Genomic DNA, 25,824 nt, shown 5'->3' on the forward strand with positions numbered 1-25,824 from the left:
TAAATGCAATGGTCACAAGAATTCTACAAGTTGGGCAGGAAATGTTTTACTATTTTTAGACAGTTGTATCTTAATGATTTAGAGTATGGGTTCTGGATTACTGACCATCTGGGCTCTTGATGCCTCCCTTTCCTCATTTGTAATTTGGTGGTGATAATAGTGATTATGCCATAGGGTTGTTTGGTTTTACATGTGACCATATGTTTGAGAATATATGCTTAGGACATAATAGTAGGCTTAGAATAGCAACTGACACATAGTAGGCAGTATTAACTAATACTTTTGTTACCATGATTATTTCTCTTTTATAGATAAAAACTTTTCCTTGACTAAACCTCATACAGGTTGTAACTTGCCCAGGTTTACATCAGTAATAAGTGGTAGAGTAGTCATTGAGAATTCTGTTGAATTGGACAAAAAACAAAATCAGAAATGGAGTTAAACTAAAGGCATATGGAATAATTTTGTGAAACAGTATTGATTTCATTGAATTTGTTAAATGAATCTATCAGACTGTTCTGACATGGTTGACTGTAGATTTGGGGAGCACTAGGATTTTCATGTATTTACATAGAGACACACATTCCAGATAGTAGAAAGCCCTAAATCAATAGGAAAGCCCTTTCTAAAGCATATTATAAATAAAAATAATCACATTTTCTTAAAGATTTATGGTTCTCAGTAGTGTTTAAAAGGAAGTAGGCAATTAACTTTAGTTCTCTTGGCATTCCAGTATACTTGCCAAGCCATTTGTTTTCTAGATGGGCTTAGATTTCCAGAGGAACATAAGTCAAACCGAAGGCCTCTCCTAGAAAAAAAAAAATCCCAATTGGCTATCATTTATAATGTGGAAGAAACAAATATAATCTCACTAAAATTCTGCTCTACCTTCAGATAATAACCTCTTTAGTTTATGACATGCTTTGTGGTTTTCTTGTCATGTTAGAAACGGTTCACATTGTACAGTAACACAGTTGTCCTCTATAGATGGTGTGATGCACTTCAAGAAGGATTGTTACTTTTGCCTTTTTCTCATTGCTGGTGAATACATCTATTATGGTAGGGGTGCTTTTATTCATTGACAAGGTTGTAAATGTCTTGAAAGCAGATATTATGTCTCAGTCTAGGTCTCAGTACTTGCAAAGAGCCGTGCACATAATGAGTTTGTGAAATTGTCAATGCATTGATGGCTTTATTGGAAACCAAAGACCCCCGTTAGATTGGCTCTATTAAAAATGGTCGGTTAAAGTAAATTACCATTCACAATGATAGTTTTATGTAATTTATTTGTCAACAAGTTGATTAAAGTTTTGTTCTTGGATAGGTCTGCTGTTGGCAAAATCAGTGTTGTATTGATATATGAGCTTAAAGGAATTAAAAAAAACACTGTAAATGAAAGTCCTATGAGAAATCCATTTCATTACAACCCAAATTTGTCAGCAGTAAAAATCTCATCTGATAAGTGAATTGATCAGGAAAGTTGTGCTGTGATCTGCTTGGGCAGATTCTCCTGTAAATTTTGTTATTTGGCTTGTACTTATTTTTAAAGTATTTGAACCATCCCCAAGTAGCATAACATGTAATGACTTTATTATTTGTATTATTCTTTGTTTAATTTTTGCAGTTCTCAGTGAAGTGCTGACCCTTTTACAAATAATTGCACGAGTAAGGGTATGCTTCTATGGGTCTGGTTTTTTGTTCATCAAGAGGGTAAAATATAGGTCCTTAATCTCCCCTCTCTGCACCGTCATGGCCCCCTGCCTGCATGGCCCACTAAAGGAGAAAGTATTAACTGGTTTTCTTTTGGTCACAGGAGAGAAGTATGACGCACTTGGCTATAGTTTCTATCTCTTGGAATTTATATTCTCCCCTTCCTTCTTTTAGATCAGTGAAGAAAACTGAAAGATGAAGGCTTTCTATCAGAGAAAGCTGAGTTTGGCTTATTCTTGACCCTCCTAATGTATTGTATCACTAGAGGTTAAAATAAGGGCATGCATGGAAGGAAAGGGAACGTTAGTTTGCTTTTGCAGAAGTAGCTATGTTGGAGTAGTAGTATACCTTCAACCTTTCACTGAGGAGAGATTTTTCTCCTAACGTTAATTATCTTTATAATTGTTAAAATGTTTTTTCTATTTTGACTGGGTGGTACATGTACATGGTAAACAAGTCAAGGTGTACTCCAGGTTATCCAGTGAAAAATAAGTGTCCTTTCCATTTAGCAACCTAGTTCGTATCCCCCCAACCCCTGCCCCCAGGACAACCACTGTTAACTTTGTATAAACTTTGTATATTTGCGTGCATCCCTAACTCCCAGCCTTGTGTTATAGGACTTTTCTGAACCTTGCTTTCCCCACCTACTTACACTATATTTTGGAAATTAATTCAAATCAGTATGTAATTTTGCTTCATAATTTTTAATAGCTGAATTGGTGGGCATTTATGTTGTTTCCAATCTTTTTTGCTGCACTGTAAAGTTGGCCATGCTTATTTACTTACAAAAGAGGAATTGGGTTTGCTGTTATAAATGCATTCTATAATTTCAGATGGTTTACTCAATGAGTTGGAGACAGTGCTTTCTAAGAAATGTTTTCCACAATAAAAAGAATGGCAGGCCTTTTATGTAAAATGTTATTATTTCTGGTCAGTCTCCTTGGAGTATGGTGATATTTCATGTGGAAACTGGCATAACTCATCAAGTACAGCATTCTGGAACAGGCTTCTTTTCCCCCTTAATGATGTCTTTAAAGAGTTTTAATGCTGTGTAAAAAATTCATTTAAAATCTGGTTGAACCTGTGTATAAGTTTTTGGTCAGGTAATTGAGGGTGAGGCATTGGAATGAGGATAGGATATATAGATCACTGTAAGGAAACCTATATGTGACTTTACAGGCTCTCCAGACAAGGTGTCACCTGGAGCACAGTGGCAGCACTTTTCTCTTCATTCACGTATCAGTTGCACTTAAGATTACTGTTTTTTTTTTTTTAAATCTTGACTTTAATTTTGTAAGTTTTGTTGGAAATCTACATTCTACCTCTGATATTTTTCTCAAATATATTCAATTTTGGGAAGATAATGTATATTGCAGATTATATATGTGTTTTGTAAAATTGAAGGAATACGTATTTGGATGTAATTAGATTTATTTTTAATTTTTGAATCTTGAGTAGAATTTGCATCATTAGAAAAAGGCCGACAGTTGCCATAATCTTAGTCATTCAATTCTAAATAACCCAGATAATAATGATATGTTAGGAATATCAAAACGTGAGGTGTTAAATTTTTACCAAGTTTATTTTGCTTTCTTTATGGCCTCACACTGATTTCTAATCCCTAAGTCGTTCTCTTTTTCCTATCTTCCTCTATACACTTAACTTTTGCTCCAAAGCATTGCTTTCTGCTCCAGTTGTGGTAGGTAGGATATTGTGAAAAAAGAAGGGGAGGAGAAATGGTATAAGTTTGAAGACCTGTCTTTCCCACCCAGCATGACTGTTGAGATGGGTGCTGTTGAAATCAATGTACCTGTTGCTGTGGACCCTAGCTTTTCATTAAGACATCACACCTTTCTCTCTCTGTCCAAATGGTACGCTTCTACCCTTCTTTTCAGAAATGGGTCAGATGTTGCCTTGCAGTAAAAGTCTTTTTCTGAGTTAGCTTTTTTTTTCTATTAGCTTCTCCGTAGTATTTTAAAAAGACTTCTATTAAGGAGCACTTATCACTTATCACTTATAGTTGATTCTTTTGTGTCTGTCTCCCTCAAGAGACTAATCTTTTGGGGGAACTATATTTTATCCATATTCATGTTCACATCACAGTACCTAGATTCAGTGGCAATAAACGGTGCTCGATAATTTTGGAATTAGTGAATATCTGAAAACTTGATTCATCTCATTTTTCCAAGGAAAGTTGGTCTTTATATTCTTAATCTGATCTTCCATTCACTTATATGACTGATTACTAGGTATTCCAAGTGGAATTTTTAGGTATCTATAGAGATAGGGCAGAATTATTAAGATGACTTAAAAACATGTTTTAAACTTCCGTATCTACCTTATAAGAAAACTAGGGAGCAAGTTTGTTTCTCAGGCAGCACACTATTTTATTAAAAAGCTTAAAATATGTTTGTAAATTTTTAAAAATTTTTCTAGCTTATGGTATCAATGTGATCTGTCTTTATATATTTAAAACTATATTTTACGATAAAAGTAATATGTATCTTTTATTGATCGTTCAGAAGAAAATACAAAAGTGTAAGAAGAAAATAAAATTATATTTCCTCCTCTTGGAATTTAAAATGTTTATTAACGTGTTAGTGCCTTTCTTTCCAGTCTTTGTTTATAGAGTTTTTGTTTTTTGTTAGTTTTGTTTCCCACAGTATTTGATGACCTACTGTTTTATTGTTTGGTATTGGAGTAACTTAAGGCTTCAGATGGCCTAGTTCTGGTGAAATCCATCATTTAAGACCTGTTTAGAGCACATCTAGGGGGTTCATTTTGTGTTACTTTTGCAAATCCCTCAGTTCAGGAATACTTAGAAAATATTACTTGTTTTCTTTTTGAGGCCATTAAATTTTCCATTTTGCTTTGTTTTGTTTAACTCCCACCAGGACATTTGGTGTGCTTGTGATAATACGTAGAAAAAAACAAAGCTACCTTGATAGGCGCTGGCTTGCAGCTATGTTCTCTCACTAGGCAGGTGACCGGCTTCCGTACACACCGTTCATGGTTCAAATTCATGCCTCAGGAAGATTACCAATTGTTACATGTCATGGCCTTGAGGAATTGCTCCAATGTTGAAACTGATGAAACATTAAAATTTTTCAAATACCACGGATGAGATATGGGCAGCTCCTAGAGAGCAAATCCTAGGGAACCTTATATTTAAAGACTAAACAGAAGGAAAGGAATTAACACAGAATATGTAGGAAAAAAATAGCAAGAGCAGTAGGAGAAGAACCGAGGGAAAGTTATACAGTTAGGCAGTGAGTTTCAAGACTGAGGAAATATTTTACGTTGTCAAATACAGCTGAGATGTCAAATGAAAAATCACCTCCTTGTTCAGGTCTTTCCGGACTCTGTCACCAGAGTCGATTTCTTCCTCTATTATGTTCTCACAGCCCACTGCATGTACTTCTCTTGAAGACCTTTCCGGCTGTGGTGTTTGGGGTCCCTGGCTCCCTTGGGTAGGCTCTCTGATCACCCTTTCCACTGCAGGGTCCTGAGCACTTGGCCAGCCCTCCAACAACACTGCTGAAGAAACACATGGTCACAAAAACTGTGGCTAATTATAAAATTATTTTTCAGATGTTTTCTCAGTCTAAAGCTAAGGAAGCTTTATTACCTATCCTGCTAGTAACCAGCAAATTACCCAAAGTCAGGAGGGTTTGTTTCCTGGTCCTAGACAGTTGTTTATCACAGATGGTTAATATTCGTTTGCTACAGTGCTGATTTTTCTCTAACTCAAATTGAAAATGGTTTCACTTATATTTTGGTATTTGTATAAGTGAAGAGTTAAGAGTTTGTGAAGGTGTCTGCTCTTCCTTTAAATTATGCACATTTATGTTCCAAGATGATATTCAGATTGAATTGACACAATAATTTTAGTAAATGGTTGTTTTGTGAAACAACTGTGCCTCCATCTAGGCAATGATGTAATAAATTCACTCCCCATTCCTTTAGCTTTTATGAGCAGTATCTGTTTTGTTTTATTAAGATGTCTTTGTCAGGGAAATACTTATGTCTTTGTACAATATTTACATATTACAAACTGCCAGTGGTAGTGTTGGAAATATTGTTTTTTAAAGCTCATTATACTTTAGGGTTAATGAATCATTACTCATATGTGTTGTGTATACAAAAAAATAAAGATGTGGCTGAAAAGATTTGAAAGAAAGTACAGTAGGGCTGGGTTACATTGCATGGAGAATATAAGTCAAAGACTCTAATCCATAGGTGGGGAGCACATGTCTCCCTCTTTCCTGCCTGGGGTCTGGCAGTTGGTCACTTAATTGTTTCTAGTTGTATATGAAAACAATACTTAGCTCCCCAATTTAGCATTTGGAAAAATCTGCTTACTTGGTTATAATAATTAGATACTATTAAAAGTCTTTTTATATCTATAAAACTTTGTGGCAGCTTTATGGTGTCAGTAGAGTGAAACCGTGGAAACTTGGGTGTCTGAAAATGAACAGGAGTAATTTGGGGAAGTCAACATTTGCAGATCTAGGAAGGTTTTCCTTTTTATTGGAGTTGGGTATTCACTTGCAGAAACACAATCAGCACATGTGGGTTTCAGCCCACTGAAATCCACTCACCTACTTCCTGGTTACTGTGCACTAGCTTTTGGCAGCTTATACCTTATTAATTTAGAGGAACATGGGCACATTTCTCTCTCCGTCTTTCCCTCTGAACTTTTGTAGCATAGTGGGCAAGAGGACAGACTTTAGAGTCTTCTGGATGTGGGTTTGAGTTGAGGCTCTGACACTGATGTAGCCTTGGACTATTTGCTTGACTTCTAAGTTTCATTTTCCTTATCTGTAAAATGTAAATAATAATAGGGCTATTTGAATATTAAATGAGATAATGTATATACCTAGCACATTGCCTGATGTATAATAATAGCTCAACAGATGTGAGCTATTACGGAGGCTTCATTTTCTCTACCGCTTTTCTGGCCTCTTTTCTATTTCAGAAACACCTCCTTGGCTTCCTATTGACTGGGGGGCATTTCCTTGGCCTCTTGCCCTTATTTAATGCTACTTCGAGGATCCCTGTTGATAGATATTCTTGATAAACCTTTATTCATTTGCTTGCCATTTTATTTTTTCAAAGGCCATGTGGAGTGATTAAGAGCACTCTGGAGACATTGCCTTGTCCCAGATGCCACTTCCAAATTTCAAAGCTGTGTGATCTTTTCAAGTTTAATTAACCTAACAATTTTCTCATACACTAAGTGAACAATAATGCTATTTTTGATATGAGGACATTAAACGAAATAATATACATAAAACATTTAGATTGTGCAGAATAAATGCTTTCTGTGACTTAGGAGCCTTTTGGAGCCCAGCTCCTAGTCGGTACTTACTTCATCTAGACTCCAGATCAGTGACTTCCATGTATGTGTAGCACTTTTGATTTTTATTATGTAAGTAAATCTTACTTATACAAGTTACCCTACTACAACATTATTAGCACAATAACAGTAATAGGATATAAAGAATACATATATTAAACACACGTACACATGTAAGATACTCATAATCTTCTTTGGATTTATTAGATGAGGTGTGTTGAACGCAGCTGTATGCTGTGAGAATTATGTGGTGCTGTTCTTGGAGCTTAAGGAAGTCTTTTTTTAATGATTGAATGGATGACAGCTTCAGTGTGTTATGAACGCTTTATTTATTATGTCATAAATTTCTGGCTTTTGATGACCTTTTGTTCCACTTTGAAGCTAAGGATGTTCAGGGACCAGATCATACTTGCATAGCTCATACTTTATGTATTAATAGAGTTCTTCCTTTGTGATACTTAGTTGTTGTAGGTAATATTGGATTTTAGTTTTTGTATGCTGTTTTAAGCAGAATTTGGTATTTGTGTTTCATTTTTGATTTAAAGAGTAGAAAAGTTACCATTTGGTTGGTAATAAGGCTTGCCAAACTGTCCGTGGAATTAGTTGTTTACTGTTAGGGTGAGCCAGTCTATGAATTTTCTTCTGTCCCCTTTGTCTTATATCTGGCCTGCAAGAATTTGCTGTAATTGCATCATTTCTTCAGTCCTTTGGGCTGAATTCAACACAAACTTTTATTGTGATAAATATAACTGTACATGCTTACACTTCTGAGTGAGCAGGAAGAGCTGTGAGAGTTAAGTAAATGAAGCGGATTCAACAGAATTCTTTCTATAATCCTAGAAATTAATCACGAAGGCATTTGATTTAGCATCTAGTAAAAGCATAAAGTATTTTAGTAACATTAACATCAATATCCATTTGATAATTATTCCGTCATTTAAAAAAATGTTTCTCAATTATTTCCTGTTATTTTCCTAAAACACACAACTTAAAACACAACAGAGGTGGTACAGTTGCTTATGGTCACAAAGAACATTTCATATAAATAGTTCTTGGATCTTTTACAATACCATTGGTCTCCATTTTGCACAAATAATGGACAATTTAGAGATAAGATTGGAAGGCTACTGGAATCCAGAAAACACAACTGTTAAGAAATCACAGGAATCAGATTTCTTCTAAGAAAAGAAGTATAAGGACTGGAAGAAGTGAGAAGAAATGTAAAAACATCATCCACTCGCATTTCAGCAAAATAGCTTGCTGGTCAGAAACCAGGCTTTGAAGTCAGATAGCCCGATTTTAAGTCCTGTTCTGCCACTTACTCACCCTGGGACCTCAATGACTTAACCTCTCAACGCCTCAGGCTCCGCATAGGTAAACTGGGGATAGTCAGAAAACTGAGGTAGTTTGTTGTGAGGCATATGTGAGATCACGTATAGTGAATGCCCAGCACAGTGTAGTAAGCTCTCACTAAACAGGTTATGAAGTATCTACAAACAAGGAGTTTTACACACCAGTCTGTGTCATCCATTAAAATGATCATACTGGTGGAAATACAGCCATGGTATAATCTTTAGTTTGCTAGCAACTGTAGGCGGGTTTAAATGAGTAAAATGACTCATATGCTTGCTTGTCTTGGTTCTAAGTATCTGTTGTTGGCAATTTTGTCATTCAACCCTGCCCCCAGATGTCGGAATTATATTCAACAACCAGTAATTATGTTTCTCATCAGTAGTAATGGTATTTAAATACTGTTACATCACTTCACATCCTTTTTCTCTGTGAGTCATCTTACATATAAATGTAGGAGGTACTAGTCTGATTGGGAGTTCTAGGGAACCAGCGATATTATTTTCCTTGAGAAGGAAGACACAGGAGACTGACAGAGGGAGATCAAAATGGCTCCTCTTAGCTGATTGGAAGGCATGTTATTAGATCTGAAGTGAAAGGGCTTATTAGCCCACCTTGACTTAAGACTTACCTGCTGGGTGACTAGCACTGCCAAGCAAACCCAGGCCTCTCCTCCGGACAGGTGCCTTCCCGCGTGAGAGCAGATCCGAGGGCAGGCACCCAGGGACAGGTGGCTGAGAGGGAAAGGTGCGAGCTCAGCCAGCCTCGCTCAGGTGCTCCTTTCAGACTCGACTCCAGATGTCTTTCTGCCCACATGAGAGGAGTGAGGGAAGAGTGGGGAGAGAGCCCTGGAGTGTCATTCCAGCCGAAGTCCCTCCATGTGGCCCTGTCACATGATGCAAGCACACACAGCCAAGTGAACAGGACCTTCCATTAAAGACATTGAGACTGTGAGGTTCTGCGAGTAGGTTAGGATGCTAGATAAAGGGAAAGCATGCGCAGAGAGTAGGTGGGGACACAGACGTGACAAACGCGCTTCTGGCTCCCTTCATCTCTGTCTATTATGTCTGTCTGTCTGTCGGTCCATCCATCCATCCATTTATTCCTTCATTCTTTAATGGATATGAAGAATTAGTAAATAATCAGAAGTACTAATTAGACATAGCTTGTGACTTCTCATGTCTGAATTTTAGACTCAGTAAAATCTTAAATGCCACCTTAAAATAGAATTAAAAAAAAAACAGAATAAAATATATGAGAAAGCTAAGAATCTTTAACAAAGATGTACTTTTTGCAATGAAGGGACATTTGAAAAATAGCTTTTAAATCTAATTTTAAAAAACCAGTTGATATATTAGGTGGTTACCTGGTTGAATAATTCACATTAGTAATGAATTTTGAGTAATTTTTCTTTTCCTTTTAAGAAATATTTAGTGAGCAGTTACCACGTGCTAGGCACTGTGATAGATTGTAGAGATACTGGGATGGAGGAGGTACTGTCTTTTGTCAGGGAGATTACAGTTTAATAGAAGAGACATGTAGTACTAAATGTTAAATAAAATATCAAGGGTACTAGGCTGCAGGGGCCAGTTCTACCTTTATGGCAATGGGCAGTGCTAAGGAAGATCACCTAGAAGCAGCTTATGATTCATGATTAAATAGGAGGAAAAAAATTATCTTCTCTCTTAGAATGAATCCTTGTCAATAATTGTTTCTAGGACTTTAAAAATTAGTTTCTTATCTTTCTAGAAATTAGGAAGCAAGTAATAGAAGTCTGCCAAAGAATTGGTGTTAAAACTATAATTTTAAATATTTTGTTACTTACAGAAATATAAAATACCTGCCTGATGTTGGGTGTTCCGTGTTTAAAATATTAGAGATGTGTATCCTAGTCTTAAATGTCTTAAAATATTTGCTTTTATATATTATATATATATATGACTATGTATATATATATGAAACAACCTACCAATTATAAAATGTCAATCTTCTTACTTGTAAAAGGAAAAGGAGGACCTGGAGAATTGTGGGAGCCTCTGTGAAACCGACTGGAAGAGAAATTGTTTGAGCAGTAGATTACAAATGCACTAACAAAAGAAGGCTGATGGGTGCAACGTCCTTGCTTGATCTGTGTAGCAAGGGCAATTCTGCAGAGGTCCTGGGTCCCCCGCGGGGAGGTGGGAGATCAAGTCAGGAGAACTTTGCTATATCTCTTCTCAACCCCACTCACCCTCCTTGCTTAAAAGTAGGGCTTCTATGTAAGAATTTGAAGAAATGCGTTCTGCAAATTTAATGGAAAATTTAAAAACAATTAATTTAAAGCATGATATTAGAGTGTTGATATACTGCGAATAGTGATATAATGGAATATTTTGAATGGAAAGGTAAAACCATATTTATGCTGATAATTAAAATAAAAGCTAAAATTGAAGAGCATTTAGGATTGTTTTGACAGCTTTTTAAAAATTAGACGATGCATATATTAAACCAGAGGAATATGAAGATGTACACGGATACTTGTGTGGCTCTGCTGAAGAGATCTGGGCATTTCTGAGGACTTTGCGTTTATGGCACTGGTTCTTTCACATGCTTAGCTTTTGGCCTTGGACTATCTACTCCTTGATCTTGATTATTTATACTGTTTTTATAATTGCAGCTATGATCAGAATCTTTTGTTGTTGTGTTGTTCCCAAGTGAACATGAGAAAGAGGAAAGGAAGCCAAATGATGTTTCTAAGATTATTACATTGTTGGGGGAAGGAAGGAGATAAATGGCTTTTTGAGATTATGCATTTTTTGATGAGACCTGTTCAACATGGAATTAGCTGAGTTATAAGAGATGGAAATGGGACTAGGCTGGAGCGCAAAGGAGCATTGGATTACAGACCCATCCTGCAGCCCCCATGGAGGGAAAAAAGCGGGTAGGGGATTCTGGATCAGTTCTTCTGGCAGGGCCACAGATGGTGCTTCCGGCTTAGGCTATCTCGGTATCCTGGGATGCTATTTTAGAAACAGCTTTCTCAAGGGGAGGGCAGGTCTACGTAGCGTTTAGGTGCACAAATTTAATTTCATCTTGCACAGAATGACCAATTTAAATAAGTGATATTTCAGGTTTTCTTGTGACTGGTGTACCTTCCTTTATTTAGTTTGTTTTTAGTTATGTTTTGCTGTTGATCTGCTTAGTTCTGCTTATTCTTCCTCTGAACATTCTTTCTAGCCTGGATGTAGAGCATGGCAAAATAAAGGCTCAAGTTTTTAGCAGTGGTGCCTAGTAAGATTTTACTATTAAAAAATCTTTATTCTTGGTGTATCTTAGTCCATGGTATACTGGGAAAGTAATCCAAAAAACTGAAACCATTGCTTAGGCACTTGATTGAAAGATGAAATGGAATTAAGGAACTCAAGTCATAGACATGAGCAACTTATTCAAATTACTTCAGAAAAAAGCATTTGCTATATGAATACTGTACATTGAACTGGAAACGAAAGCCATCAAGAACTGATGCATGAAGCAGCTTCAGGGATGGGCTGGCTCTTTTGGGGCTAAAAGGTCTCTCCGATTATGACTTTGCTTTGCTCTGTGTACCAGGTACTGTTTTCCTCTCTGCAACAGCTGCTTTTTCTCAGCTTGCTGGTAGTTTCTGCTTCCTCATTTTTTCAGCTTGCCTTTGGTCACCATTGCCTATTATGCTCTTTACCTCCTGATGTTTCATCTAACTCCCATTACAAATTGATTCTCTCAATTTATCCTAGTCCAGATTCCTAAGAGAGGACTTCTTGAATAAACTATGTTAATGCATTATGAAACTTTACAGCTGTGAAAAAGGGAGTGGTAGATGCATTGATATATTGGAACCAGACTGAACTCTTTGTTCAGTGACATCACCTTGGTAGCTTGGTATTGGCCACCATAGCGGAAGTATCGCAGCATGGAAATTGGCAGATGTCACAAACCAGAGAAGTCTCTCACGGCCTTTCTTCTTCCCTTCAAGAACCAGTTGCTAAACCTTTATTGGCAGGTTACTGAGGAGATTTGTAGGTGTTGTTAAGCAAAAGAGAGTAAGATGCTGAAGTACTTATAGAATGAGTCTAGTTTTTGAATAGAAAAGGGGGTTTAGATATATGTGTGTGCGCATACATACATGCAGATTCTTGTATGGTGTGGAGAGTATTTTTGGTAGGTAACAGTGGCGCTTCTAGGAAAGAGGCTTACGTTTGGAGGGAGGTATGTGTATGTGTGCAGATCAGAGTTTAGTTTTAGATACTTTGTTGATTATGAACATTAAAAGCCAATGAAATTTTTACATAATCATCATAATGTCAGTGTCATTTATTTCAGTCTCAAATACTATGATGAGTTATGTAGGAAGGAAATATAATCCTAATGTTGAAAGTGTCAAGGTCAAATGAATTCACTTTTCCATATGCTGCCAAATTCACAGCCATGCTTCTTTGTCTGTTACTTCATATTGGACTGAATTCTGTCACTCTCTGCTTTGCTCGTTCTGAGATTTCTAATAGTCCTCTAACCCTCTTTTTGGTGTCTTTTATATGTATGCTTTTACTGTGTTGCTAATAATATCCATGGTCTTATTTGTTGCTTAGACTCTGTTTTCTTATTGAAGATACCTTGTATTTCTTATTCTTATGTAAGCTGGTTGCTCTCTAGGCAGCCACAGAGTTAGCATCTTGAAATGTCTAATTTTAGCTTCCTGAGATTTCATGGATCCTGTGTCTGCCTCTCTTTTTGATTCTGTTGAAGAAAAAATTATTCTGACACTTGTTAAAACAGTAAAGAAGACTTTATCCAGAACTATTGCAATAGGTACTAAGACTGTCATGACAGGGAAGAGAGATCAGGCTCAATGCCAAATACAAATAAGGACACGTGGGGATGGATTCCTAGCCAACTAGTGGAGTAAGGAATTCGGTGGATGCACAGTTACTGAGAGGAGACGTCAAGGGTAGGGGGATTCTTGCTAAACTGACTTAACAGGATTCTTGGTAAAGGCAGGCCAGGATGATCAGATATCACAGGTGCGGGCTGGGGAACTCTTGCTCAACTGACTTAGCAGGATTCTTGCTACAGCTGGATTAGGCAGGTGAGGGATGCGAGGCCAAGGTCAAGGCCTAGCTGAGAAGAGTCGCTGTGGAGCCTGACTAACTTTGGACACTAGAGCGTCTTTGTCGATTCTTTTGGTGGTTCTTTTGTTTTTCTGTAATATATGCTCAAATTCTTTCTAAAAGAAACATCGCAAGGCAATGAACTTTGAACCCTTGTATTAGTTTCTTATTGCTGCTGTAACAAATTATCACACACTTGCTGGCTTGAAACAACATAAATTTTTCTTACAGTTCTGGAGGCCAGAAGTCTGAAATCACTTTCACTGGGGTAAAGTCAGGGCATCAGCAGGGTTTGGAGCCAGTAGAGGAGAATCCATTTCCTTGCCTTTTCTAACTTCTGGAGGGGCCTCCTGCTTTCCTTGGCTCAGACTCCTTCCTTTCTCACATCATTGCAACCTCTTTTGTCCATCATCCCATCTCCTATTTCTTTCTTTGACCTAATTGTCTCCTTGTTATAAAGTACCTTGCGATTACATCGGGCCTACCTGCATGGTCCAGGATAATCTCTCCATCTCAAGATCCTTACTCAATTACATCTGCAGATCCCTTTTGCCATATAAGGTACATTTACAGGTTTCAGAGATTCGGATGTGGATATTTGGGGGAGGGTCATTCTTCAGGTCACCAACCTTTTAATATCTAAAAATGTTTTTATTTTTTCCTTATGCTTAATTATAGTTCGGGTTGGTATAGAATTCTAAGTTAATGATTTTTTTTTTTCTCAGAACTTCAAAAAAAGTGCTTCGTTATCTTCTAGCTGATAAGAAGCTTGATGCCCGTCTGATTCTCACTCCTTGGTGTATGACTTGACATTTTCCCCTTTTTCTAAGCTTCTGAGACCTTTTGCTTCTATTGACTGTTACAACTGGCTTACGCTGGGCATGAACTTAATTTCTTAGTGTCCAGTTAAGTATAATTAATGTTCATAAGCATGCCTCTAACATGGCTGATACTTTTGCAAGGTGGTTTCCAAATTGTAGGTCCTGACCCATTTCAAAGAAAGGAGAAAGCGATGAAAGGGGAAAGAATAAGTAGAATGGAATAGAAATTTTCACAGTGCCATCCTACGGTAGCTGTACATATTGTTATAAAAAACATTTGTTTCACTTGTATACGTGTGGTGTGTTAAAAATTTCCAAAACCTTCCGGAATTTAACATGTATTTGCATAGTGTCTGAAACAGGAGCAGTTTTCACAATAAAAATTATCATTAAGATTCTGTTAAGATATAAACTATATTTGAGGAGAAGAACATTCCTACTTAGCTTTAGTTTAATGTTTTAAGTAAAAACTTTCTTTGTTGCTCCATGACAAGTTTTATTAAAAGCCATAGAATGTGGCTAATTTTGAAGTACAAGATTAAGGCATATTCTGAAGCCACTTGTTTAAAGCCCTGTTTGTTATGAGATGGAATGCTGGGTGTAGGCTGGTGTGGTTCATACTTGGGATGTAGCATGAAAGACATGTTTTTACCCTCAACAAATATCATCTTTGTTTGAATATCTGTAGTCTGTGTAACCACAGCAAGGTCTTTTTTTCCCCTTAGAATGCATCTCAAACTTCTTTCTTGTGCTTGTTTCACACAGTTTAAAGTAGAGCTGCCCTCCGCTTTTCTGTTTCAGTTTGTTGCAGAATGTGTGAGTTAACACCTGACACCCTTGGTGTGCTTGAGAACTCTAAAATAATAACGAAATCTTGGAATAGATAAATTTACTGTATGAGGACTGAAGCTGTTGTTAATTCCCAAGGCCAGACTGGCTATCTAACAAAGGGTAACGTACTTTTTAAATTGAAATTGTCAATTTATACATATTTAACATTCATCTTTCAAAATGTACTCTAGGAAAAATGGTCTGCTTTCAATTTTGTTTTATTGGATTGAATTTGAAATTTAATAACTAAATGAATCATTCATTAGAATTTGGGGTTTAACTTAGTGGATAAGTTATAATGCCTGCTTTTAAAAAATGTAATTCAGAAGGATACTTGATTTTTAAAAGTTCTTGGGTTTAAATGGAATTAGAGGTCTTAAATGTTATAGTTGTTAGTTTTTAAAACGCTTCTTAAAATGCTATAGCTTCCATAAATTTTTGTCCAGAGATGTCTTCTTGTATACTAGAGTGTTTATTTAATTCAAATGTCTTTTTATCCTTACTGCTTAAAATATGCCTCTTTTACTTTGAAACCATGTGATAGTGGCTGTAAAGTCAATAAAAATAATTTGATTTAATTTGGCTTGAATAATGTAGTAGGTTTTTAAAATTTGATAATGACATGTGATGTAAGTACTAAGTAACACAGCTTTCCTTGTTTGATAGGTGTCTGAGAGTCTGCACACTTGAAACAGACACAAGACAGCTGTTGATAGCCCTGTGGTCAATGTTTTAGGGCAAGCTCTTTGTTCTTGCAATGGAATTTCTAAATAAGCTATCAGAATGAAACCAAAGGGAGTATTTGAGTGTAATTCTTAACCAAGTTCTCAACTGGAGATCAGGCATTCTGAAACTTAATTTAACTATTCTAAATTCTGCTTAAAGATACTGCTTCTTACTCTAAAGGTGATTGTCTCACAATATGGGTTATTGAATGACATCTCTAAACTCAGTGTTGAGAAAGATTGATATTTACATTTAGTCTCTTCAAAGAAGCAGGTTTGGCTATTTTTTATAAAATTAGTTTGACTTTAAATTTACTCTCTTTTTAGAATATATTCATTAATATTACAAAATTTCCCCCCCATGAGAGAGTACAAGGATAAGGAATTCCTAAAGTAATTTAAAGATATAGAACATTTATTTGTTTTAGAGTCAACTCTTCCAATCATATTAAAGTACATCACCTGTCTTCCATAAAGTTAGGATACAATTTCATCCAGTTTCAGTACGACCTCTGTTAGTTAGGATTTCTTTTCTGGATATCTCTAGACTATAGATGATTCATGTAAAGCTTTATATCTATCTTGTAGTTTGTCACAATGATGTTTTCTTGGGTTACTTTGCATCTTCACTTTCAAGCTCCATACCATTTCCATTTCTTGCCTTTGTACTTTTAAACATTTTGTTGTTAAGTTGGAAATATAGTTGAGACTCCTACAACTGGTAGCAGAGATAAAGGACTGGTATAAAATATGTTCAAAGAAAACACTCATCAATTGAATTTGGCCTAATCACCATAGAAATTCATGCTTAGCTGTTTCGATAATGGAAATAGAACTTAATGAATAGTCAAGTTTCCTAGCTTGATATTAATTTATATTGACTTGCTTTCCCTACCCTTTTGTAGAAATGTGAATATGATGTTTTAAAGCTGGGCAACAGAAGAGGGAAAATGGAATTGACAAAAGTTCATGCATCTAAAATAGGAAAATGAATATGTATATTATTTTCCCAGCCTTTTGATGGCATTAGTTCAATGGAAAATCTGAACAGCTAGTCTGTATTTTTGTTATTTTATTGAACCATTCTATCATCTATTCACATTCCTCCCAAAGGATAGCATATTGACACTTTATAGTCTGACTGAGAAAAGCAGTGACATAAACATTTTTTACCAAATAATCTTTTAAAAATTTACAAATTTCCATTTTGCTCTTTTTGCTATTATAAACAACCTTGTGCTTTGTTTGATGATCTCATTGACATAAATTCCTAGAAGTAGAGTTATGAGGCAAAGGATATGTCTGTTTTTAAGAGTTTTGATGCATCTTATCAAATTGCTTTCTGGAAAGATTTGATGCATTTATAAATACTACACATTTTATAGTACCTCAGTGTCAGGTGCTGCACATTGCCTCACACTGTTGTCAGTGTTGAGTAATATAACTGCATTTTTTGGTCAGTCTGAGATAGGTGCAAAGGGATATTTTAAAACTTGTGTATCTTTAGTTTCTAATGGGTTTGACCCCCTACCCCCGCCCTGCCTCATGTCTTGGCTTTTAAATTTAGATTTTATTTTTATCAAAGCTATACTTGGTTTAAAGATTCAGCAGTCTGTAAAACTTATTTTGAAAAATAGCGGACTTCCATACTTCTCCTCCTCTCTGCCCACCCCACAAAAGTAAGAGCTCCCTGCTCACCCAGCTGATTCTTTTTCGTTTACTTGCATAGTGTGAGCGAACGGGCCTCTATTGTCACTTCCTGCTCCTGCTGCATTCATTAGGCATTATCAGTTGATTTCCAGCTTTGAGGGGTGAGGATTTGGTTTTCTTCTATGCACCCAACCTCTGCTACACACATCCCTTCGACTCTAAAGAAGTTGATGCCTTTAATCAACTCCCTGTTTTTAACCCCACCCTTCCTTGTCCTCAGGAATCACCATTCGCTGAGCCTTTGAGGGAGGGGATTTAAAGGACCCCTCTGTTATTTTAGTGAGGTTATAGGATGAATGGATATCAAAATGTGTGTTCTGTCTGCCATCTTTAATTGGAAGTCCTTTTTCTGGTCTTTAGTAATCACTTTTATAAAGTAATAGTTAAAATTATGGGCTATAGAGTCAAGACTGTCTGGGTTTGAATCTGACTTTTCTGTTAACTGGCATTATGACCTCAGACAAGTTGGTTCAAATCTCTAAACCCCATTTTTTTTTCATCTGTGTCATAGGGTTAATGCGATACCTATCTCAGAGTGTCGTTGCGAGAATTAAATGTGATAAGGCATGCAAAGTGTTCTTCACAGTAGAATCTGCTGCCTGGCAGTATCTTGCTATCTGCCAGGCACTTAGTAGGTACACAAACATAGTTGTCGCTGCTGTTGTTACTCCTCTGAATTTCTTGCTCATGCCCTTGGCCCAGTTTTCTAATGGAATGCTTGCCTTTTGCTTCTTGATCAGACATGCCATATACACAGTCTGTCATTGGTCTTCTGTTTTTATTCATGGTACTTGGGATGTGTAATCATATTCCTACTGTTTCATGTTAGAATCTCTACTTTTGTTGTCAGATTTGTTTTTTTGAAAAATGCCTGGTGGTAATAATAAGAAAGAAGGGTATGTGTGAGGGCAAGTGTGTGTGTGGGGGGTAAAACTAGAGATTATTATAGTATTTGGGGCAGTCGATAAAGGAGGACCTGAGAGGCTAAATGAAAAAATGATTATTTTTCATCATGTAAGAGAAAGAATTTTTTTTTTTAACTCCTGAAGTGTATCACACTAGTTTATTTTGTGGACAAATTACCCTCATTTTTAAAAGCCTTCTTGAATGTTCTTCTTATCATCTACTCAGATGGATTTCATCTGAAAACTTAGAGCTTTCAGGTCAGTTTTTCCTTTAATACTCATTTCTATGAAATTGGATCCAAAGTTGATTCTCGAGGGATAAGATTTATCATATCCCCTAAGTTCACGGTATGTAAATAAATTTGCTTTCTTTTGGATATCGTAAATAAAATGAAATGGCAGATATATTGATATTTCAAGGTTGTATTTACAGATACTTAACTCATCCTTTTAGGTTTCATTTTGCTGGTTTGTCATTTTAGGCAGTATGGATTTATTGTTTTATTTGTATTTGTTTCGTCTTAGTTTTATAATTAATTAACTTTATGATCTTTAAATAACAGTTCGTCTAAATTTGATCTCTCCACAGATTCGGACCAGGATGTAGCACTCAAACTTGCCCAGGAGCGAGCTGAAATAGTTGCTAAATATGACAGAGTAAGTATTCATATTTACTCTTTGACTAAGTTTTATTAGGAAAAAAAAACATATAAATAGAAATGGATTTGCTTTTTGGAGAGCTTAAATTACAGAAGAAGTTTATTTACTTCATGTGACCATTGAAGTCATCTTTTTTCTCTGACTTCATCTCTAAATTTTCTCCCCCTCCTTCCCTCGGCTCTAGCCGCTCCAATCTCTTGCTGTTCTTTCAACACACCGGGCTTGCTTCTGCCTCAGGGCCTTTGCAATGGCTTTTTCGTCTTCCTAGAACTCGTATATCCTGGGTATTCTCATGCCTCGTTGCCTTACCTCTTTCCTATCTTTACCCAGATAATACCTTCTTAGTGAGATCTCTACCACACTGTTTGATACTTCCCCTCACCCCTTGCACTCCGTATCCCCTTTCTCTTCCTTATTTTTCACCATAGCACTTACTACGTCTGTGTACCATATATAATACTATTACTTTGTTTGTTGTCTGCTCACACTCCTAGAATGTAAACTCTCTGAGGGTAAGAATTTCTTTTATTGATTTACTCTTGTATCCTAAATAACTAGAAGGTTCCTGACTCATACTAAGTATTTAATAAATATTTTAATATGTTAGTATGTAGAATTAAATACCCATTTTATTCATAATTCATATGTGTTATTGAAAATTTAACCTGGATCTGAAAATTTCAATTTATACACTTATATATAACCTCCATTAGCATTTTATCCTTATATTAGTTATGGAATCTGGTTTTCGATGCCCTAGGAAATCACAATTGTCAATGGTTGACTTGTCTCATTATTACCTTACCTCTCGAAGTCTGCGATGAGTCTCAGCAGTTATTTATAAATGTCATATTTTATATCACTTGCATGTAATTTCATATGTGTTATTTTTGATTATTTGTGAGAATAACAGGAGCATAAAATTACACAAGGCCATTTGGACTGTGCCCTGCTTCCAGGGAGCATACAGGCAGTGTGCAACTCACTTGTTATGTTCCCAGGTTCATTATTAAGTTGGTAGTTTGTAACATGAGACAGTTTCCCATTATTGTGATTAGGTTTTAGTGTAGTCCATGAAAAACCTAATTAATTTATTTGACCGCTTAACTGGTTTAAAACCATTAAGAACTATCATTCATTCATGCTTGCGTGCATTTTTTTTTTTCATGCAGCTAACACTTAGTGACCAGGCTACGTGTCGTGCCAGGCCCTGGGGATGCACACTATAGACATGAATTAGAGCACTCCATGCCCACAAGAAGCTCCCGGCCTATTCGGAGGAGAACACATGAGCAGACTATTATAAAACATACTCAGATGGAGGGGTCCACAGGACAGTTGGGTATTGAGTCTGAAATTTGAGTGGTTGGTATAGACAGTGACATTTGGGGTTCTTGCACCAACAGTGCTGGTTAGCCTTAAGGATAGAGTGGGAGAGCAGTGACTGAGGACAGAGCTCCGGGCACTCATACAGTGAAAGGCACCCATGAAAAAGCCATCAGAAGAAGAGTTAGAGAGGGACAAGGAGTGGCATGGCATGATGAAGACTCAGGAATAGGGAGTGAGCCACACTGACAGGTGCACCGAAAAAATCCGTTAGTCAGGGGCTGAAGCAGGCCCCCCCGGTTTTGGCAATGGGAGATCATTTCTGACCTTGGCAGGATAGTGTCAGAGCTGATATAAAAATGAAGAGACAAAGCTGATAGCTCATTCTTCTGCGAAGTTTGGATGAAAAGACAAGAAATACTTTTTTTCTAAAACAGGTTCACTTTAGAACTTTAAAGTTCTGCAGTTCATTGCTGAGTAGTTTTCTTATTCTCCATTGCTCCCTCCTTCCCAGGTTCTCACAGGAACCCAAATCTGATCAAGGCTTAGCTGCATGTCAGCTGTTGTTGACATACAGTATCTTCCAAAGTTTGTAACTAGGAAATAGTGATTATATGCAAAAATAGTTGTTTTTTAAAAAGTTAATTAACGCAAACAATGCCTCATTTCCAACTCTTACTGAAGATGCAAAATATCCCAAGAAAACATCATTGTGACAAACTATAAGATATAAAGCTTTACATGAATCATCTGTAGTCTAGAGATTTTCAGAAAAGAAAACCTAACAGGTTGTACTGGAACTGGATGAAATTATATCCTAACTTTATGGAAGAAAGATGATGTACTTTAATATGATTGGAATAGTTGACTCTAAAACAAATAAATATTCTATAAATGTTTTTATGTTAGTACATGAAAAATAATTTTTTGGGGTCTTTTTATTTTAAAAAATTATTTAGTTTTATAGATTCTCAATAACACCCTTCTTGTCCCCTATTATAGGGACGAGAAGGTGCAGAGATTGAGCCTTGGGAAGATGCTGATTACCTTGTTTACAAAGTCACGGACAGATTTGGCTTTTTACAGTAAGTTTCAGTGATTGAAAGCTAACTTTTTTATTATAATGTTTCTGTGGACACCTATTATATTGATTTTCTTTATTTTTAATAACATTGCTGTGAATAAGATTCCAGGACTGGCCCTGCAGCACACTTTTTGTTATTAAATTCCTGGCATTTTTAACCTCTATGATTGAAATGAAACTATTTTGTAAGAATACAATTTTTATTATTTGTTGTATTTTAGTAAGTATTAAGTGCAACAAATGAGTTATATTAATAATTTAGCAGAATTAAATGGAAATGAATAACAATTTGTATTTCCGAAATAATTATAAAACATTTCATTTTACACAAATGCATTTAGAAAATAATTAGCAGTTATAACTTTAGTGTTATGCAGCCTGAAAACGGGCAATGAAAAGAAATGCCATTGATCTTCCTTATAGTTGTAAATGTATTCGTGTTATTGCTTCTCAAATTAATTCCATTTATCCTGAGTCTGTTATATGATGAGCTGAGGGAGGTCTAGACCACTACAAAGTGGTTGAAAGGATTTTGACTCTTAAAAACATTCTGCAAATGGTGTGAATCTGCCTGGTCTGGTTCTGGCATTGTTTGGTGAGACTCCCCTGGGCTGGAGACTTCTCTTCAACTCTAAAGTTTGTTTGGTTCCATACAATTCGATGATTAACTTACTTTTCATTCAAATATATTCTTTTTCAGCCTTATTTATTATAAATAGGAAAAGGCCAGAGATTTTTATTTTATGACATATGATTAAATTTGAAGGAAAAAATACAATTTCTTCTATAGTTCGTTCATAGCAGTAACTTACAGTATTCAGACCTTGTTTCCTCTTTCTGTTCAGTTTTCTTCCATTTAGAAAGTATTTTGTTGTATCATGTTTTTATCAGGTAAAACAAGCAAACAGACAAACAGTTTGGGAGTTAGAGAATATGTGCTCTTCCTGTGGCTTTGCGGGGCTCAGTTAACCATTTTATGCCTCATCTATAAACAGAAATCATTAACTACATACTTTACAGTGTAGTAGAGGACTTGAAGAAATAAAATGATAGACTTCTATATAAAGATCTGGACAAATGAGAGGTATTATTATACTTAATGGCATTAGAATACTCAAAATGTACTCCTGAGTAGTTATAATTAGAAAATTTTGGACTTCAACAGACTAACAGAGCAGTATTTAACTAACTATGATGAAAATACTCTTCTTAAATTAACCCCCCACTTCCACTTTTTTTTTTTTAAGTAAATCATGCTTGGCCACAAATGTGGCAGGAAGTGATCACACATTTGTGTGGGTTAATGTGCACATCTGAGATATATGAGTGAAGTTTTGAAGGACAATTAGCATTTAGCAATCAGCATTTGAACATTTAGCACTGTTAGGATCAGTGCGCCCCAAACTTGCCTGCACATTAAAGTCAGCTTGGAAAATTTTTTTTAAATAGATTTCTGGGATCTATCCCAGATTTCAATTCAGAAGGTGGGATACTACTCAGCTCATTTTGACTTCCCCAAGTGTTTCTGATGGGAATGAGCCACTATAAAAGATGTTTTAATTATATAATAGTCTAATATAGTACAAAATATATATGAAAAATCTGTTTATTCCAAAAAGATCTAACAATTACCTGAATTCTCTTTTCCTGTTGCCTGAAACAATCTGAACTAGGTCCTGGCCCAAGAACCTAGCCTGTATTTGGCAGTCTAAAAATTACACTCAGTTATTTCACGTTTGTTTTTCACCCTCTCTGCTAAGGTCCATTTGGCACTAGTGGAGGGGAAAGTCAATCAGTAGTTTATCTTAATAATGTTAGGTAATATTTATTGAGCACTTACTGTATCCCAGGCACTGTTCCAAGCTCTTTACATGGATTAATTTACTTATTCCTCTCAAAATCTCTTTGGCATAGGTACTCTTTTTACCTTTTCCTTTTGTTTAGTTGAAACTGAAACGCAAAGAGGTCTCGCACCTTGCCCAGTTGTGCTGACAGCACGTGTCAGATCTGGCACGTGGACCTTAGCAGTCTTACGGCATAGCTTGTGTTGTGAACTTCTGCATTATACGGCCTGTTCCTGCTCTCTTATATTTTTAATAAGAAAAACCCAGAAGAAGGCTTCAAAATGCCGAGGAAGAAAATTAAAGGGGAGAAAGGAGTGCCTAAAGAGAAAGGGTCCTGTTTGAAATGATCACATCTACTGACATATACTCATATAGCTAAGCTCTCCACTTTTTTGAAAACGAAGCCGATTGGTACCAGTTCTCATACTATCAGACTAATTTTTTATTTACTCCATGTTGCAGTTCTGAGGCAGGCAGCGCAAATGAAAACAATGAAGCGTAGACATGCATTTTAGCGTAATGTTAGGCTTTATTAAATTTCACCAAAGCCATTGATTTTTGTTTCAATGCCTACTTCAGTAAAACTCTTTTTTCCAGAAGTGGCTGCTGATGGCTTTTATTACTTGTCACTGTAGACCGGAGTTTTGTGTGCGGTGGAAGAAAGGCGCGTGGCCGGACATTTAGATATTGCTCGCTGTCACACACCTTGATGAAAGAGTATTTCTTTCTGCTATCTTAGTTCTTTGCAGTTCGGTTCTCCAATTTCGATTGGTTCTCCAATGAAATTGTGTTTTCAGTGTCAATATCAATACAATGCAATGGCAAAAACTAACTTTGTAGCCTTCTCTGAGGGCTGCTGACTTCATACCTAATTATAGGCTTAGTAAGTTAAATTACTTGTTATGATATGTGAAGAAGGATGACAGTAATTAGCAAATGCAGTACAGGACTAACTTGGTTTTATAACAGATTTCACAATAAATATGAAATCTGTTGCCAAACCAGCTTGGCTCGATGCTGGAACAAGAATGTCTTTGTTTGGTACTCGGAACCGGGGGGTCCGCCCCAGTCGGTTTGCCTGTGATGGAGTGACAGACAGATTGAGCTTATTTAAGAAGTTAGAGAACTTTAAACATTTTCATCAAAAATAGTCATTGCTAGTTTGCTCAACAAAGAATGCTTGGTATTTGGATAAGATAGATAATGCTTTTAGGTCACAAGTTATTAATAGAAGAATTAGAAGTTCTACCCAAAATATAAATTTAATTACAAGCTTCAGATTTTCAATTACTTATCAAAATGTTTATATTTATAAGATTTAGCTGATTGTAGTTTGCTACGACTATATAAATATTCGAAAACTAGAATAAAGGTGTTTTTGTTTTTAAAGAATATCTGTTTTGATGGCAAGGGCTTGAGAACTCTTTCTACCCATCTAATAATTTGACTCAAGTAAATCTAAGTTTAGACAAACTTAATAGCAAAAGAAAAACAATTTGATTAAAAATTGGGCTGAGGATCTGCATAGATGTTTTCCCAAAGAAAGACATCCATGTGGCCAACAGCAAAAGATGCTAACCATCACTAATCATCAGGGAAATGCAAATCAAGGCTTCAAAGAACTATCACCTCACACCAGTTAGAATGCTTCTTACCAAAAGGCAAGAAATAATAAGTGTTGGTGATGAGGATGTGGAGAAAAGGGAACCCTTGTGCACTGCTGTGGAAGTGTAAACTGGTACAACTACTATGGAAAACAGTATAGAGGCTCTGCAGAAAATTAAAAATAGAACTACTGTATGACCCAGCAATTCCACTTGTGGGTATTTCTTGAAAGGAAATTAAATCATCTCTAGTCCTATGTCCATTGCAGCATTATTCACAATAGCCAGGACATGGAAACAACCTAAGTGTCGACTGACAGATGAACGGAAAAGAAAGTGTCATATACGTTCAAACGTACATACTCAATGGAATATTACTCAGCCATAAAAAAAAAAAAAAAAAAAAGGAAATCTTGCCATTTGTGACAACATGGATGGACCTTTATGGAATTATGCTAAGTGACGAGTCAGATAGAGAAAGACAAATCCTGTATGATATCACTTATATGTGGCATCTTTAAAAAAATTAACAAAGTCATAGATACAGAAAACAGATTGGTGGGTGCCAGAGGTGGGAGGTGAGGGGTAAGGGAAATGGGTGAAGGTGGCCAAAAGGTACAAACTTCCCATTATAAGGTAATAATTCCTGGATGTATGTACAGCATGGTGACTGGAGTCCACAGTACTGTTTTGTATGTTTGAAAGTTGTGAGGGAGTAGATCTTAAAAGTTCTCATCAAGAGTTAAAAAATAAAAAATCTAACCTAAGTATG

General features: G+C 36.2%; 1 protein-coding gene across 2 annotated transcripts in view; it reads left to right on the top strand.

The window, feature by feature from the left end:
* The window catches only part of USP6NL (USP6 N-terminal like), a 148,852-nt gene that overhangs the window by 61,037 nt on the left and 61,991 nt on the right, over window positions 1–25,824 (top strand). The window contains exons 3-5 of one of the 2 annotated variants that reach the window (XM_023530353.1): window positions 15,165–15,314; window positions 19,124–19,191; window positions 21,523–21,605. In XM_023530353.1, the coding sequence (XP_023386121.1) occupies window positions 15,260–15,314; window positions 19,124–19,191; window positions 21,523–21,605 (206 nt within the window). In that variant the 5' untranslated portion in view covers window positions 15,165–15,259. The remainder of the gene's footprint in view (window positions 1–15,164; window positions 15,315–19,123; window positions 19,192–21,522; window positions 21,606–25,824) is intronic. The other variant, XM_011359640.2, reaches the window with a different exon arrangement.

This window comes from Pteropus vampyrus, unplaced genomic scaffold (assembly GCF_000151845.1).
Source record: "Pteropus vampyrus isolate Shadow unplaced genomic scaffold, Pvam_2.0 Scaffold49, whole genome shotgun sequence".
In the NCBI taxonomy this organism is placed as follows: Eukaryota; Metazoa; Chordata; class Mammalia; order Chiroptera; family Pteropodidae; genus Pteropus; species Pteropus vampyrus.